General features: G+C 34.1%; 2 protein-coding genes across 5 annotated transcripts; one reads left to right on the top strand and one right to left on the bottom strand.

Moving 5' to 3' along the window:
- The first annotated feature begins 1,099 nt into the window (after positions 1-1,099).
- LOC105786084 (probable magnesium transporter NIPA3) lies at positions 1,100-5,687 on the top strand. 4 transcript variants are annotated; one of them, XM_052634479.1, is made up of 10 exons: positions 1,100-1,665; positions 2,339-2,395; positions 2,733-2,823; positions 2,896-3,056; positions 3,166-3,293; positions 3,411-3,548; positions 3,929-4,021; positions 4,901-5,006; positions 5,086-5,110; positions 5,199-5,687. In XM_052634479.1, the coding sequence occupies exons 1-10, from the start codon at positions 1,515-1,517 to the stop codon at positions 5,242-5,244; spliced, it is 996 nt and encodes a 331-aa protein (XP_052490439.1). In that variant the 5' UTR covers positions 1,100-1,514; the 3' UTR covers positions 5,245-5,687. The 4 variants fall into 4 exon arrangements, 3 of the variants coding, with proteins under 3 accessions (XP_052490439.1, XP_052490440.1, XP_012467807.1); XR_001131313.2 differs by lacking the exon at positions 5,086-5,110 and having other exon boundaries at positions 1,103-1,665; positions 5,199-5,444; positions 5,523-5,687; XM_012612353.2 differs by lacking the exon at positions 5,086-5,110 and having other exon boundaries at positions 1,103-1,665.
- Positions 5,688-10,825: 5,138 nt separating this feature from the next.
- On the bottom strand, positions 10,826-13,791 carry LOC105786082 (transcription factor TCP8). Its single transcript, XM_012612352.2, has 2 exons — positions 11,345-13,791; positions 10,826-11,211 (listed from the first exon to the last, which is right to left on the bottom strand). The coding sequence occupies exon 1, from the start codon at positions 13,021-13,023 to the stop codon at positions 11,374-11,376; it is 1,650 nt and encodes a 549-aa protein (XP_012467806.2). The 5' UTR covers positions 13,024-13,791; the 3' UTR covers positions 10,826-11,211; positions 11,345-11,373.
- Positions 13,792-15,585: the final 1,794 nt, after the last annotated feature.

The following is a 15,585-nucleotide window of genomic DNA, read 5'->3' as shown; positions in this document are numbered from 1 at the left end:
GCGACGTGACATACCAACTTTGAATAATCAAATTTTGGTACCTATTTACATTCACCTATAAACTTCAAATTCATTTGTAATACGATTTCAAAACCCAAAACACATAGCCTATAAATTCTAACATAGTTAACATACCATTCATACACATAAGAGTTCAAAGATACTTGTTGAAATCTCACATTTGTACCATTCTTAGCATTTACCAAATCCTCCTATTCATTCACATGTATAGTGAACCAAGATTGTTTGCTACAAATGAGCTAGTTTCATGATATACCATTTCTTACTGCAAGGATTCAAGCTATTGAGCTTGTAAAGTTACCATTTAAACATTAAATATTCACATTTTAAATTAAAATCGACTTTACCTAAGTATATGCCATATAATAAATTAAAAAGAGATTTTACAAAAATTGATGAGTCAAAGATTTTAGGTTGGATGCTAGATTCAAAGTTCGGGATTTCGAGATCTTCATCATGTTTAATAATCTGCTTGGAAATAATAGGCCCCAAATTAGATTTGATTCATTAAAACCAAAATCTTTTCCAGTTGATGCATCAATTTGCAGATTGCCATGTAAAGCTTACTGAGACTAGAGCTTGGAATCCCAATTCTAAGAACAAGTAAGCGTATGTTGTTGGATATTGTAAGAGGGTTAATTTTGCTATTAGTCCATGTATAATGCGAAAGTTATGAATTTAATCTTATATTTTAATTTGGTTATTTTTTTTTGTATTTTGAAAAATCTGTCATGAATCGATAAGTTCTGTTGTTTTCAAAATTTTATGCGAGAAATACGTTATCACATGCTTAATGTCATGTTAACTTGTATTTTCATGTATTACTTGCAGAAAAGTCTATCGATGTTGAAATTTTAAAGTTTGAAAAGTATAGAGATTAAGAATGATTAAATTTGAGAATATGGATTAAATCTACAACTTTAATACACATAAAAATTTAATTACTACTCTTTATTTCAAGATTGAAATTTTAAAAAGTCGAAAAAGTAAAGGACTAAAATTGATAGAAATAAAGTACAGGACTAAATCAATAACATATGTATAGTAAAGATACTAATAGAAAATTTTGACCATGAGTATTCTAAATCAGAAAGGAAAACTTGGTGCTTAAACAAGTTAATCAAAACCAGAGTCGGCGAGGAGTCGTTATTCTAGTAAAATCCTCAACCACAACGCCTACGCGATTCTCTTCCAATCCAGGAAGCCTCTGCCTTCACAACAATTATAGATATCTTCCATTTCTCGATCCTTCAATACTTATAGATCCGTTAACCCGTGTTCTTGTAACGCAGGTTCTGGTTTAAATCGATTCCGTGAATGTGTAAAATTGAGATTTCTTTCGAGATCCATGAACCCATTTTTTAGACTCGGTCCGAGTTTCAGAGCAAATCGAGGATCCTGCCAAGTCTGGTCACATAAAATTGCCGCATTCCCTGAGAATTAGGGCTTTTTATTTTTATCTTCTTTTTTTTTTTAAGTTTAGGGCTAAGAGTATGGCGGTTGTCCAAAAGTGGAGGGAGGGCATGTCCTCGGATAATGTTAAGGGTTTGGTTTTAGCGCTTTCTTCGAGTTTATTTATTGGGGCAAGTTTCATTGTTAAGAAAAAAGGCTTGAAGAAAGCTGGTGCTTCTGGCATCAGGGCAGGTACTCAGAATATTATCGAGGTTTTTAGTATAATAGCTCCCTTTGTTTTTTTTTCTTTTATGTTTAGGATTTAAAATGATTTACATTGTAGTCGGATTCTGTGAATAACAGTTCCCTCCTCTAGAAAATGAAATCGAGTGAATTGTAAATGATGGAAATTAATTTGCCTTGGGAATTTTATTCACCATTTAAATCTATTGATTTGAGCTGTTGTTGATCTATTATGCAATTGCATCCCTTAGAACTTGGGTTTGCTTGGAATCTTTGATTGTACGTCTATAACTTTTTATTATTATTATAACCTGTTTAAGAAATATGGCCATTTGCCAATGTATTTTTGTGCAGAAGTTATTCGTGGTATTTCTTTATGGGATGCAATAGGAGGAAACGATATGCTTGGGTGTTTCAAGTTCCATATAATTGCTGATTTTACATGCATATTGTGCTACTACCGAATAGAGTTTTTTCCATTTATGACTTGACTTTTTCCATTCTTCAAATTGTCCTGTTGCCTTGCAATTAGCCTCTTTATTTATTTACCTCAGTTTTCTGAAGAACTCTCAGAATTTATTTGCTATCATTTAGTAGTTGTTAACCTTTTCATTTTTTATGAGACTTATTGTCCATGTGCAGTAAATATTTCAATGACATTGTTTTATTGGATTTTACACAGGGGTTGGAGGGTATTCTTACTTGCTTGAGCCTCTTTGGTGGGCAGGCATGATAACAAGTAAGTTTTACTGATTTCTCATTGATCATTAACTCAATATCTCATGGATTTTTCATTTATACTGAAACCTCTTTCTTTATTTTCCTTTTTTTTATCCATGTATTATCCCTAAAGGATGTTAAAAAAGTTATGTTATCCCAATTAAAAATGGGATGATATTGTCAACGCATTTATAGAAAAATAATTCTTATGTTTATCCCATACTTGCTTCTTAATGTGTAAGGACTAATCAAACCCTGCAGTCTTTTTAAGTAGAATGAGTTGTTCTAGTTGCTTGTGGTTCATGATTCTTGAAGAAAAGGTGGTTAATTCTAACTGGTAATTGGCCTTGAAACAGTGGTCGTGGGTGAAATTGCTAATTTTGCAGCATATGCATTTGCCCCAGCTATTCTGGTCACTCCTCTTGGTGCCCTCAGCATCATTATCAGGCAAGGAAACTTTACACTCAAATTTAGGTTTGGCAACCTAGAGTTGATTGCTAAGCATTGTTTCTCTCGCAGTGCGGTACTTGCGCATATCATTTTGCGGGAAAGATTACATACTTTTGGGATTCTTGGTTGTATTTTGTGTGTTGTGGGCTCTACAACAATTGTATTACATGCTCCCCAAGAACGTCAGATTGAATCTGTAACAGAAGTTTGGGATCTTGCTACAGAACCAGGTTACATTTTCTTAAAGATAGTCCTTAGCTCTTAACACATTTTGCTGCTCTAAATTGTTGAACTGCAAAGAAAGAAAATGATCTTAGTTCCTCTTTGATCTTCTTGCAGGCTTTCTGTTTTACACAGCTTTGGTCTTAACAGCTGTCTTCATACTTATATATCAATTTGTTCCACAATACGGACAGACACATATTATGGTTTATATTGGAGTTTGCTCTCTTGTTGGTTCCATTTCGGTATGCATCAGTACTAGGCTGTTGGTAGCATAATTCTGTTTGCATTCCAATGGTATTTGCCTTTTTTTCTTTTTTTTGTTTTCGACAGATTGTTTTGCTAAGAGTGTTATTTGACAGGTAATGAGTGTTAAAGCACTTGGTATTGCGTTGAAGTTAACCTTTTCAGGAACGAATCAGCTTGTATATCCTCAGACATGGGCCTTTACTTTAGTTGTGATTACTTGTGTGCTTACCCAAATGAATTATTTAAACAAGGTAATGAATTATTTAAATGAATGTCTACAGTTGCCCTTTTTACTTTTGAATAATTTTGAAATGGCCCTTCAAAGAAAGTAAACAAGAGAGGAAATGTTCAGTGTGAGAAAAATATGCGAAGAGGAAAAAAGATTGTAAATATGTCATTTTTATTCAAAGTCTATTTTGTTCCATCTCAAACGTTGCTTATCAATATTCTTGTTTATGGTGTTCTTAATTATTAATTTAAACATTAAATCAGTTGAAATTTATCTATTTATGCTTTCTTACTCCCGGAATCATGGTCCCCTTGGTTTTGCATTGCTTGCTGATTTAAAATTTTTGTTTTGCATTTCAATTCTTTTTTATTTTTAAAATTTATTTTATCTTCATAATTGCAGGCGCTTGATACTTTCAACACTGCTGTTGTTTCTCCCATATACTATGTTATGTTCACGTCACTGACCATTTTGGCTAGTGTAATCATGTTTAAGGTAATTTCTAGTCGTTGATGCTATCAGACTGGTTCAAAAGGTCTACTAAATTATAATGTTCACAATGTCTTACTTCATACTGCCTACACCATCCACAACCCTTTTCAGGATGGTCACAATTAAATTGCATGCAAAGAGTTGCTTAACCCTATATGTAAGTTGTATGCTTCTTAAGGGAAGGGAACTGTATGTATAGCAGTGTGGAAACTTTGGTCATTCAAGATGTTGTAACTGAAAATTCTAAGTTGCAATACCCTTGTTTGACTTCATATAGTTGGTTTGTTTGTGACTGTTATGATATGAAATTGAACTTCTATTTGTTTCTCTGGTTGTTTAGTTTGCTGTTGAGCCCTAAGGCTTTGCATGATAAGGTGGAAAAGAATATTGGAAAAATGAAAAATTGAAAGAAATTTTTTTTTTATTTCCCATTGGTGTGCGTGATAGTAAAGATAGAAATATTCTTTCCATCCATTGCTTGGTAAAGTTGAAAAAAGAGGAAAGAAAATGAAAATTCTAAAGAATGCATGATCATGTGAAGTGCACATTTTCACCTTTCTCATTTTCTTTCCTCTTATTATTCCAAATTGGAATGAGTTACTTTTATGCATTAGGATGGAAAATGATCATTTTTTTTTAATTTACTTTCTTCCCATTTTCCTTGCTATCAAGCACACTCGGAATTTATTTTTCTTTTAATTTTCCATTCTCCTCGTTCCATCTTTCCACTTTTCCACGCAGCAGACCATTAGAGCTGCTTCCCTAAACTTTATTTTAAAATTAAAAATTTGAGCGGCGGTTAATGACAACTGCATTTCTAGATCTCTGTTTTGTATTGGGATGGACCTAGAAATTAGCTTAGTTTAATTTTTCTGATATCAGGATTGGGATGGACAGAGTCCTACTCAGATTCTGACAGAGATGTGTGGGTTCGTGACCATCCTTTCAGGAACTTTTCTTCTTCACAAAACCAAGGATATGGCTGATGGTTTGTTTTCTGGAACCTTGAATTGTGAATTTATTATCTCGGTCATTCGTAATCGCCAATGACCATCTCCTGTTAGCAGAGGAAGAATGTTGCAGTGTTACCCTGTTAGTTTGTTACTGCTTTTATGTAGTCAAGAAACATAATGGTTCTACTTTTGGCATTTTAATCAATTGCTGAACTATGTTTAATCAGGTCCTGGTTTGTCAACATCTTTGTCAATGAGATCATTAAAGCATGAAGAAGACGATGGCTTCAGTGAAGGCATTCCTCTTAAGCGGCAGGATACATAGAGAACATGTTTAATTGAAAATTAAGGCCACCACTGCCATTCCTACAATGCTCAAAAATAGCTACTGGGGAGAGACCCGTTAGATGCCAACTTGTATTTTTATTGACCGACTTTAGTCCGTGCTATTCATTATTTGGAGACAGTTGGAGGTGAGATTTTCTTTGGCTCTTACCCCCTTCTGCCTTCAAGCATGAGACTGTAGATTGAAGCTTTTGCCTTGTATACAGGAAATATGGCCTATGTAATGTAATGTAATGTTGAGCGCAGTGGCTATACATAGCGTTATCTTTTGCTTTGTTCTGCCATCAATGTCAATTGGACGGGGATTCTCACCCTGCGAACCTCTGAAAGGAATCATATACGATACCAGTACATGCATATCTTTTGCTTTTTGTCTGAAGGGTTATTTATGTTTCGTTAAATATATATACACAATTATACTGTACAACTAGCATTACCACCAGTAATGTATTACTTCTGGGCCATTCCAAGTCTAATGAGTTTTGGGTATGTGGAGTGGATATAGCCACTGCTTGAATTGATGAATTCAATCAAATACAATTTTCTTTAGATGAAAGCCACAGCTTGAATTTCAAGCTCCTTGTATCATACCCAATAATTATCGTTTCTGAATTGCTAGGTGAATTACGGGATGCCAAGGAAAAAGAAAATCTACCTTTGAACCCCTTGAGGAACAAAATTATTTAGGTTAATGTCATCAAATGGTTTCAAACTATCGTTTAGACTTTGAGGTGAAACATTTTTGGAACATATGAATTAAATTGTAAAGATTTGATGTGTTAAATATTACAAATGCTTCAATCAATTGATTGTGAAGGGAAGCACTTACAAGCCAAAGCAACTTTGTTGTCCAGTGTTAACCATCATATGAAGTGGAATGATGAGAATATTATTGAAGACGATAAATTTTGACTATAAGCATCACATGTTGCTTCCAAGCTACAAAAATTGTGATCTTCTTGGATGCAAAGATAGTTGTGGAACTATTTTTTAATGCATTGGAGCTAGAATCATTTAAAGCAACCTTCATGGGAGGATCATTAGTAGTGAAAATGCTATTCAAATAGGTATGATGTTTGATTGCCTTGTTGAAACTGACTTCGCCACACTTAGGAAAGTCAAAAGGGTTAGGATCATGTGTATTATGGTATCCATACTTATTGATGAACCTTTAAAAGTAGGTTTTAAATTAAAAGGGAAAAATCTCTCAAGCTTGGATATTGTCTTTAAATATGAAAGACTTGCAGAGTTTTGTTATTATTGTGGACATCTTGGTCATTGTTCCAAAGTATGTTATATTAAACTTGATGGAGAAGTAACCAAGATTTATGGCCCCTGGCTAAGAGTTGCGTCATATTATCTGAAAACTAGGGACAAGCTTTATAATCCATGGAAAAATGATAGCAAAGCAAATGAAAAGGATTGAGAAGATGCGCGTGTGAACTGTAGGCTTTGGTTCTCAAGCCAACCACCAAATCAGGTGCCTGCAATGTTGAACATGATTTGAGTAGTAGCAAAGGTAAAACCCCAATGTCCCTGTTGGATGGGAAGCCAAACATTAATGTGGAAGTGATTTTGGAGACTGTAGAACCGAAATTCTACCACTTCAAGAAGTCACATCAAGCCTTGAAAGGCCATGACCCACTTGAGGCCGATTTTGAGAAAAAGGAAGTTTAAAATATCTTATATGGATTTTATGTGCTCCAAATTGGACCTATTCAATGGTGGGGCCGTGGATACTATTATTGAAGCATCCATCGAAGGTCCAAAAAAGCTCTCATGGGATACAACCTTCTCCAAACTCTTCAAAGAATGAGGGGAGAAATTTCATGGAAAAAAAAAAGCATGTTAGAAGACGCCTCATTCAAATCAAGAGAGCTACTCCTTTCAAAGCTAAATAAGATAAATTTCGCATGGCTACAAAGACTCCTCCACCACTTACATGTTATCCGTCTAACTATGGAACTTGGAGAACCTCAAGCTTCTGCTATAGTCTCAGGTTTGGCTGAGATGGAAGAGTTGTAATCCTCCCATTCAATTTAGAGTCCATCCTTTTTAAGATCATGAGCTTGGCACCCCATGCTTGTCATGCTCTTATTTTATCTAGCAATTCTTGTTACTTGGTGATATCTTAGGCCATCTTTAGAGCTAGAACTTACCACCCTTTGGGGTTATGTTCCCCCTTGTTATCGCTGTGGACCTCTTGATTTGCTTTTGCCTTGCCTTTTTCATCTATTTCCATGTTGTTATCTTTTGGAGCTCTGGTTATCTCCATGAATCTTGTGTTCATTTTCTTTACTGCTTCATAGCTGATAAATCACATTTCTCTTTTACTGAAAAAAATGTGAGAAATTGTACTAAAAAGAAATCATCTCAAAACAATTTAAGTAAAAACAATCTAAATTTTGTAATATTATAATAGAAAAGGCTTAATATAACAAAAATTCTTGTAAAATAATTCAATAATGAATTGAGCCCTCAATGAAAAACAATACCCAATTGAGCCATTAATTGAACATAAGCAATAAATTAAGTCTTCAAAAAACCAATGTAAACCCCTTACGATCATTATGTTTGCCATGTGACACGTTAAGATTGTACCACACGGCGAAACCTAGTAAATTCTTTTTAAAATATTTAAAAAATTATAAAATTACAAAAATATATAAAAATAAAAATTAATAGAAAATTATAGAAAGTATATATAAAATTATGAAAAATATATCATATTATAAAATTATAAAAAAACCCTATTTTAAAACTATAAAAATATAAAAAAATTACAAAAAAATATCATAAAACAAAATTTACCCTTAATCTAAATTATAACCTAACTCAATTTCATCCATAAAACACTTCCATCTTGTCACTTAGCAACATTTGATGCAATGAGAACCAAATTGATATATGGAAACTTTGTTACTTCCCGCGAGGCTTCTTCCAAAATGCATTTCCATCCACACTTTCCAATAGAAGTGTTCATGAGTTGAGTTGTCTTCGGGTCGAGTCTAAGTATGATATTAACATACTTTATATTTGTCTAAACCCGGCCTGGCCTGAAATATGAACTTAAAACTTTGTCCAAGTTTGTCCATATTTGTAAAAGAATAACCCAAGTCCATTTTAGGCTTACCCATATTATTTTTAATTTTTAAAAATTTATATTTATATTGTTTTATTTTAATATTTAATAAATTTATACATTTTTTATTTATTGAAAATTTGTATATAGTCATCTTAACATTTTTTTAATGTTTATATTAGAGTAGTATTATATATTTAATATAGATTTTTTTTAATGTGTTCTAAACTACGTCATATATGAAAATATCATAATATAAAGTATTATAAACTTAAAACGGGTCGGGCCAGGATTAGGCCTTGAATGTTTAAGCTTGAGCTCGACCCATATTTTAAATAAACCTTCTTTTTTTTTTTTGCCCAAGCCCATTTTCGAGCTTAATATTTTTGCTCAAACCCTCCCGAATTTCGAGCAGGTCTTCGGATCTAGACGGATAACTCAATCCATAAACAGGTCTACTTTACAACTAATACTTTTATATCTTGATTACCCGGTATTTGTCTAATAACTTTCAATCAAAATATTAAACATGTAGAAAACCTTATATGTGTCTTCATATATTTTTAATTTATTTTATATTTGATCATTATATTTGTATAATTTATTATATTTTCATAATTTTATGTAATTTTAAAACTATTTTTAAAATAATTTTAATAAAATTTACAAATTTTTATGAGTTTTGTAAACTTTTTAAATATAATTTATCATCTTTCGTGGCACAGTCATAACGTACCATGTACATGAATTTACATAAAAAATTAATTGTTTTGAAGATTTAATTAATTAAATGTTTAAATAAATAACATTTAATAAAAAAAAAAGAAGTGAAACAAACAATGGTTATTCATTTTATGAGGTATAAAAGTGGAAATTTGTCTGATATAAAAGCGAGAGTAGCGCATTAATGGACTCCAAACTCTAACTTTTCTACCTCAATTTAGCGAATCTTAGCTGGGGTTATTACATTTCAAAATGGGCGCCTGACCTCACTCTCCATTATCTCTCTCTCCAATTTATCTAACTACATTATTTTCAAAAAAATTATTTTTTAATAAAACATTAAATTATGTTAAATAAAAAATTTAAAGATTTATTTAGGTCTAACTTATAAATTAAAATGTATACATTTGTCTAGTCTAGAAGTAATTATAGAAATTCAAAATTTTTAAAGCCTAATAATAATTTTAATAATAGTAATTTAGGGTAGGTTTGAATGGGCTATGTGTTTACTTGCCGTTAGTGTAAAAATAATAGTGGCGGTGAGATTAGAAACTATAGTGTGAGATAAAAAGTAAGCTAAATACACCACACCTCTCATTCAAACCCACGCTTAGGCGTTTCCCGTTTAGCATAAGTACAGTGTGTTTTCTATTGATTTTTGTGCAACCGCAGCACAAAACTCCCTTTAGATGACTAAATTTCAGTGCGGTGGAAGGGAATAGATTGCGCCACACCCTAAAATTTTCACTGCTCCATTTATGCCCAGTTGAAAATTCAAAGAATGAAACGCTTACATGCATTTTTTATCCCTTTTCATTTATTAATAAATTGAATAAAGAAAAGTAAAAAAAAAAACACTTAGGTAGTAATTTATAAATTCACATATTTTTAATAATTTTGTAAAATTAAAGTAATTTTAAAAAATTCTATTATGCACGATTTGTAATCTAATATCTTTAATAGTCATTTTCTATTTTCACCTCACCACTATAGTTGTGTTTGAATCTAAACACACATCTCGCCGTTATTTCTGATCTTGCTGCTACAGTATCCAATCTCATCGCTATAATAACTAATCTTATCACCAAGGAAATGCACACTAAACCTTAACCTTGATAACTTGGAAGATCAACCTTTTTTTTTCATCTTTTTTATAAGAGGTGGCGCTTCACATGTGCAAATCTCCCATCAACACTTGAAATACTCATAAAGATGAATGATTAATTTTAGACATTAATGATGATGCGATTAGTTAATTAGTTAGCATTTAATCAAAGAAAATAAATTGATAAATATCGGCTATAAATAAAGATATTGAATAATGGAAAAGACATTCTCTTTTCTTAATGTATTTTAAGCACTTTGGAACATTGAGAAGCAACATCCCATTTATTTTTCCCCTGGAAATCAGGGAGACCAAACCACAAAGTGGGGCTGATTAGATAATTAATTAGTCTTAAAAAAACAAAGCATGCCTACTGCCCAAGCAGGAAAATTATATTGTTATAGTAATGTAATAATAAACACCACTTTTGAAAGGCTAAAAAACCAACTGACACAACATGCTTTCTGGATTTCTTTGAAACTTGAGAAGGAAAAAGGGGTAAATAGACGCTTTATACAATTGTTTAATCTTTGATACTATATGTATATATTTTCTGAATTTGCCATTTTAGGGACTCAGGAAACAAGGAAAAAAAACCATCATGCAAACTGATAATTTTTTTTATAACAAAAATAATTCATTTGCTTGTTTACAAAACAAAGCAAAATAAAAAAAAACTGTAATAAAAATCAACACAAACGAATATCCTCCTATACAAAACAACTCTCCTTTCTCTCATTACTGTTCCCTATCGTGTCCCCTTTGGACCACAACAACATAAATTACAAACTCAAACTTCTTCACATCAAATCTATAGCTAATGGCATTCATAAAACAAAACCCAATGGACAAACAATGGCACCTACTTGGAACCTTTAATATATATATATATATATGGTTGCTTTTTTTGTTTCTGTATCCATATGAAAATCCACTGAAAAGTTTCAAGTAATCAGCTGATGATCACAAACTTGATGTTCCATATCTGCACAAAACAAACCCAACACTCTCTAGTTTCCAGTTGCTGTTTATATGCTGGAACGTATTCAATTTCTCAAGGGAAAAAATGAAATAAATGGAAGCCAGGCACTCAATAGGGAATTAAAAAGCCTACTAACCAAGTTCTGTATATTTAATTCTCTGACCATCATTGTGAAGTATTAGGGTCTTGGTCATCTCCACTGTCTGTACCTTGAGGCTGGTGTTGTTGGTGATGATGTTCCAGTGGATTGTTTTGGTCTGAGTTAACGTTTGAGCCACCTCTAGAATAGGCATTAAGAGCCGCCAACATGCCTAAATTAGAATCAGACATTCCTAAACCAAGGTGATGATGAGGCTGTTGTTGTTGTTGTTGCTGCTGCATTAACATTGAACCCAATTGCAAAGGACTAGCTCTACCACCTTGGAATTCAACATTACCTGGAAGATTGAATCTTGGTAGAAAATGTAAAGGCGCTTGCAGTGTATTTCCACTTGCTTGATTTGCTGTCCCGAAAGGCCACATCTGAGGGTGATCAGATGGACCAGCCCCAGTTGCAGCTGAAGGCGCCACTGATGGGCCACCAGCACCAGCACTCATTGGCAGCATCCAAAACGTACTTCCCGCCCCACTGCTTGGTGCTGGTGCCACTGCCCACATGGCTGTGCCGGGCAGAATATTTGAGGGTCGAGGTAGAGCCGAGGATCCAGCATCTTGTTGTGGTTTAGACAATTGAGTTAAACCACTTTTGAAAGCCTTAATAGGGGATCCATCGCCGCCACCACTACCACTTTCACCTTGTTGCTGATCATCATCCTTAAACAAATCCTCCCTAAAACGTTTCCTCATATAATTCTCACTTAAATTCCCACCATCTCCACCTCCACCTCCAGGTAAAGCTTCAGCTATTTGATCTGCCGTTAAAAGATGCTGCTGCTGAAACCCCAACAAAGCGCTATGAGCAAACCCTTCTTCATAAGGGTGATGGTGATGATGATGGGAAGCCAAAGCTAAAGCACCATGGAACGAGTGTGGAGCAGATTTTGAAGGCGGAGCAGAAAGCGTGGATCCACTACTTCTTAAAGAAATATTAAGAGTCGAAAAATTGGCTGGTATAGTACCAGTTCCAGTGGCTGCTATTATTGCTGGTTCAGCTTGTTGTAAAAGCCATTCGATCGTTTCCCCATCAGATTTATGACCTAATTCTCTAGTCAATTGGAAAACCCTAGCCGCACAAGTAGCTGGCATTCTGATACGGCGGCCTCGACCATCGACTTTGGTGTGTCGGTCCTTGGTGGAGCGTTTCACTGGCGGGTTAGCTGTAGTCGTCGTCGTCGTCGTCGATGCTGGTGTCGTCGTAGATGAAATTGGCAAGTCGGTTTGATTCTTGGAATCGATGTTGAGAGAAGTAGATCTGGTAGCAATAGCGAGAGAGGCGTCAACGAGTTGAGGTGGGTTCGTTGTAGTCGTAGAAGCTGAAGAAGAGGAGGAGGAAGAAGTAGATGAAGACGGGAGAGGCGGTGTTGTGGTGGTGGTAGTTGTGGAAGAAGCAGGATGAAGAAGATGATGATGAAAAGGGTGGTGGGGATGGAGGTGAGAAATGGAGCCCATATTAAAAGGGTTACCCGAAGAAGGACCTGAAGATCTGGTGCCATCAAAAGGGACCACAAGCTGGGGAGAAGCCGACTGTTTTTGGTGTTGCAGATGGTGCTGCTGGAGAGACTGATGGTGGGGTTCTGCAGAATTGTTGTTGTTATTGTTGCTGCTGCTGCTGTTGTTTTTGGTTTGCTTATTGCTTTGCAAATCTGTAAGTTCCATTTGGTGGGGTTTCCAGGTTTTTGAAAGGGGTGATTTTTATTTTTATACTAACCCCCCAAGCCTTCAAACTTGATCCATCATCAACCCCATCTTTTTCTCTTCTTCTTCTTCTTCTCTCCAACTCAACTCTTATATTTTCTCGAGAAAAATTAAAAAAAAAAGTTAAACAACCTCTTTTTCTTTTTTTCTTTTTTCTCTCTTCTCAGTTCTTTGCAGAGTGTGGAACTATGTAGGACTATGAGTTTGTGGGGTTCTATTGCTTTCTGATTGACTGCTGTGTTTGGGTGAGTTAAGAGCTAGGTAGCTAGGCAGGCTGGGCTAAGGCTAGAGACTGGCTATCTAACCCAGGTGGGGGACCTAAGTTCTATGTGGGAACATGGAGTGAAGGAGGGGAGGGGGGCCAAAATATGTAGCCATATAGCAGAAGTCCACTCGTGGGGTCTCGTAAAGGAGTGTTATAAATCTGCCTTTTTATTCTTTACCAACAAAAAATACTTACACACCCCCCCCCAAGCTATCTTCTCCCTTCTTCACTTAAACTCCCATTCTACCCTTGTGTTGTTTGAACAAAACAGTCCACAAAGTGGACAACATTGTCTTTTTCTGTTTCAATCAGTTGTTTCAGACAGAAATTGATGTCCCCAGATCATTGTCTGAATATACTTGTAAAAACTTTTAACCCTAATCTCTCTCTCTTCTCTTTATATATATACTTAACCGTCGACAAACAAAATCTCTGTAATTTTCACCACCTACTGCTGATGATGTGCAGGCAAAAGGTTGAGGACAAGAAGAGCCCTTCGCCTGTCTGGCTTTGGTTTTTGAAATCCTGACGTTAAATTTTTACTGATTTCCAATTAAGGTTTACAAATTACAGGAGCTGGGATTAGTCGTTATGGAAAGGACAAAAGTTGAAAAGAGAAAAAAAACCTAGTCTTAAATTAAATTCATTGTGATGTGTAAATATATATATAATCGTGTAATTGAATGCAGTTGGTCCAGGCCAGGGCATGCAGTCAGCGCAGGTAAACATCAGATAAAGCATCTAATGCAGTCGGACAGCTCATCCCAACCCAACCCCACATTCCTTTTTTTTTAAATTATATAAATAATATCTTTTCTTTTGGGATTTGGATTGCTGTCAATATGGGCACCCCTTCTTTTAATAAGATGGCCACTTATTTTTTTTTGGGTTTAAAATGACCAAATTGCCTTTTACATTCTAGAAAGATGCCAAGTGCCCCCCCAACATAAATAAGTAACCACTACTGCTTTTATTTTACACACATGGGAATACACAAGACTTATTAAATGGATAAATCACACACACAGACAGACACTAAATGGGAAATAAATAGAGATAATCATATATACATATTTCAACATGTGCAAATGGTAATGGTTTATAACCCTTAGGGAGGCCTTTTCAATTCATCCACAACATTGCAGCACATTTGGCTTTTATATTTGCTGTTGTAGCATGCGGGAATAAAATTCATGAAAAAGGCTGCAATATGAAATGCATATATATATATATGTGTGTGTGTCTGTCACTGCTCATTCATTTCTGATATGTTGGTAAAAAAATGGATGCATGTTATTGGACACTAATGTGGTTGTGCATGAATCATGGTGCTAACTGGTTTTGACTCCCTAAAATTAAAACCTTTACTTCCATCATTTTTAAGGTGTCTTCTTTCACTATGCCTACTTGGAAGAATTTATTAGCGTCATGTTTTGTCTTTGCTAAACTACAGTCTGTCTACTCATATCATTAGCCAAATTTTTAAAAACCCTCTTTAGAGCTGTAACTGTTCAATTTTTTTATGTTATAAACAGGTTCGTTCTTTACATTTTAGGGTCATAGACGAAATAATAATTTAAGTCTCTTTTAAAAAAATTATAAAATGTAATACAATAAAAGTTGGGACCCTAATAGATAAAATATTTATGGTGAAAAACTGAAAACCTAGACATTTAATTAATTTATTTTAATTTTAAAATTACTTTAAAAGCTGAAAAATTATTATTTTTAGGTCTCTTCCAGCCCTGAATCCTGGATGGCTATACTCTCAAACAACCCCAGGGCCGGGCTTGATTAAAAGCCATTCGGATACAATGTTACTGTTAGTTTTATATATAGGATTAATATTTAGTACACTAACTTATATATTAATAAGGAAACTGACGAAAAGAGTAGTAAGGGTTTGAGACTTTACATAAAATTGTTAAATTAAATTTTATTTATTTATTTTTAAAATTAATAATTTAATTTTATTACTAGACCCCAAATCATATAAAAACTCTTATTATAAATTATAATCTCCCAACACAAACCAGCCAGCAAGTACCCACATGGACCCACTTTTCTATACAAAAAAAAAATTATATCTAATCTTAACTCATAATTAATTCCACTAATAACCATACAATGATACAAATCCATCCCACACCTTCATCCCTATCCATCTTTATTTTTTTTGAAATAATCTTTACCAATATTTTAAAAGATTAAACACCCATACATTTCGCTTTCTTTCTCTTGCTAATTCAACTCAAATG

Source organism: Gossypium raimondii, chromosome 1, assembly GCF_025698545.1.
Source record: "Gossypium raimondii isolate GPD5lz chromosome 1, ASM2569854v1, whole genome shotgun sequence".
NCBI lineage: Eukaryota > Viridiplantae > Streptophyta > Magnoliopsida > Malvales > Malvaceae > Gossypium > Gossypium raimondii.
The sequence above is the reverse complement of the archived record's forward strand: the minus strand, read 5'-3'. Positions and strand labels throughout refer to the sequence as shown.

What these genes read in the sequence shown, in the direction of transcription:
- LOC105786084 (XM_012612353.2), top strand. Translation starts at nt 1,515, where the DNA reads ATGGCGGTTGTCCAAAAGTGGAGGGAGGGCATGTCCTCGGATAATGTT. An exon ending in GGATCTTGCTACAGAACCAG is followed by an intron (nt 3,057 to 3,165) that starts GTTACATTTTCT and finishes ATCTTCTTGCAG; the next exon opens with GCTTTCTGTTTTACACAGCT. An exon ending in AAATGAATTATTTAAACAAG is followed by an intron (nt 3,549 to 3,928) that starts GTAATGAATTAT and finishes TCATAATTGCAG; the next exon opens with GCGCTTGATACTTTCAACAC.
- LOC105786082 (XM_012612352.2), bottom strand. Translation starts at nt 13,023, where the DNA reads ATGGAACTTACAGATTTGCAAAGCAATAAGCAAACCAAAAACAACAGC.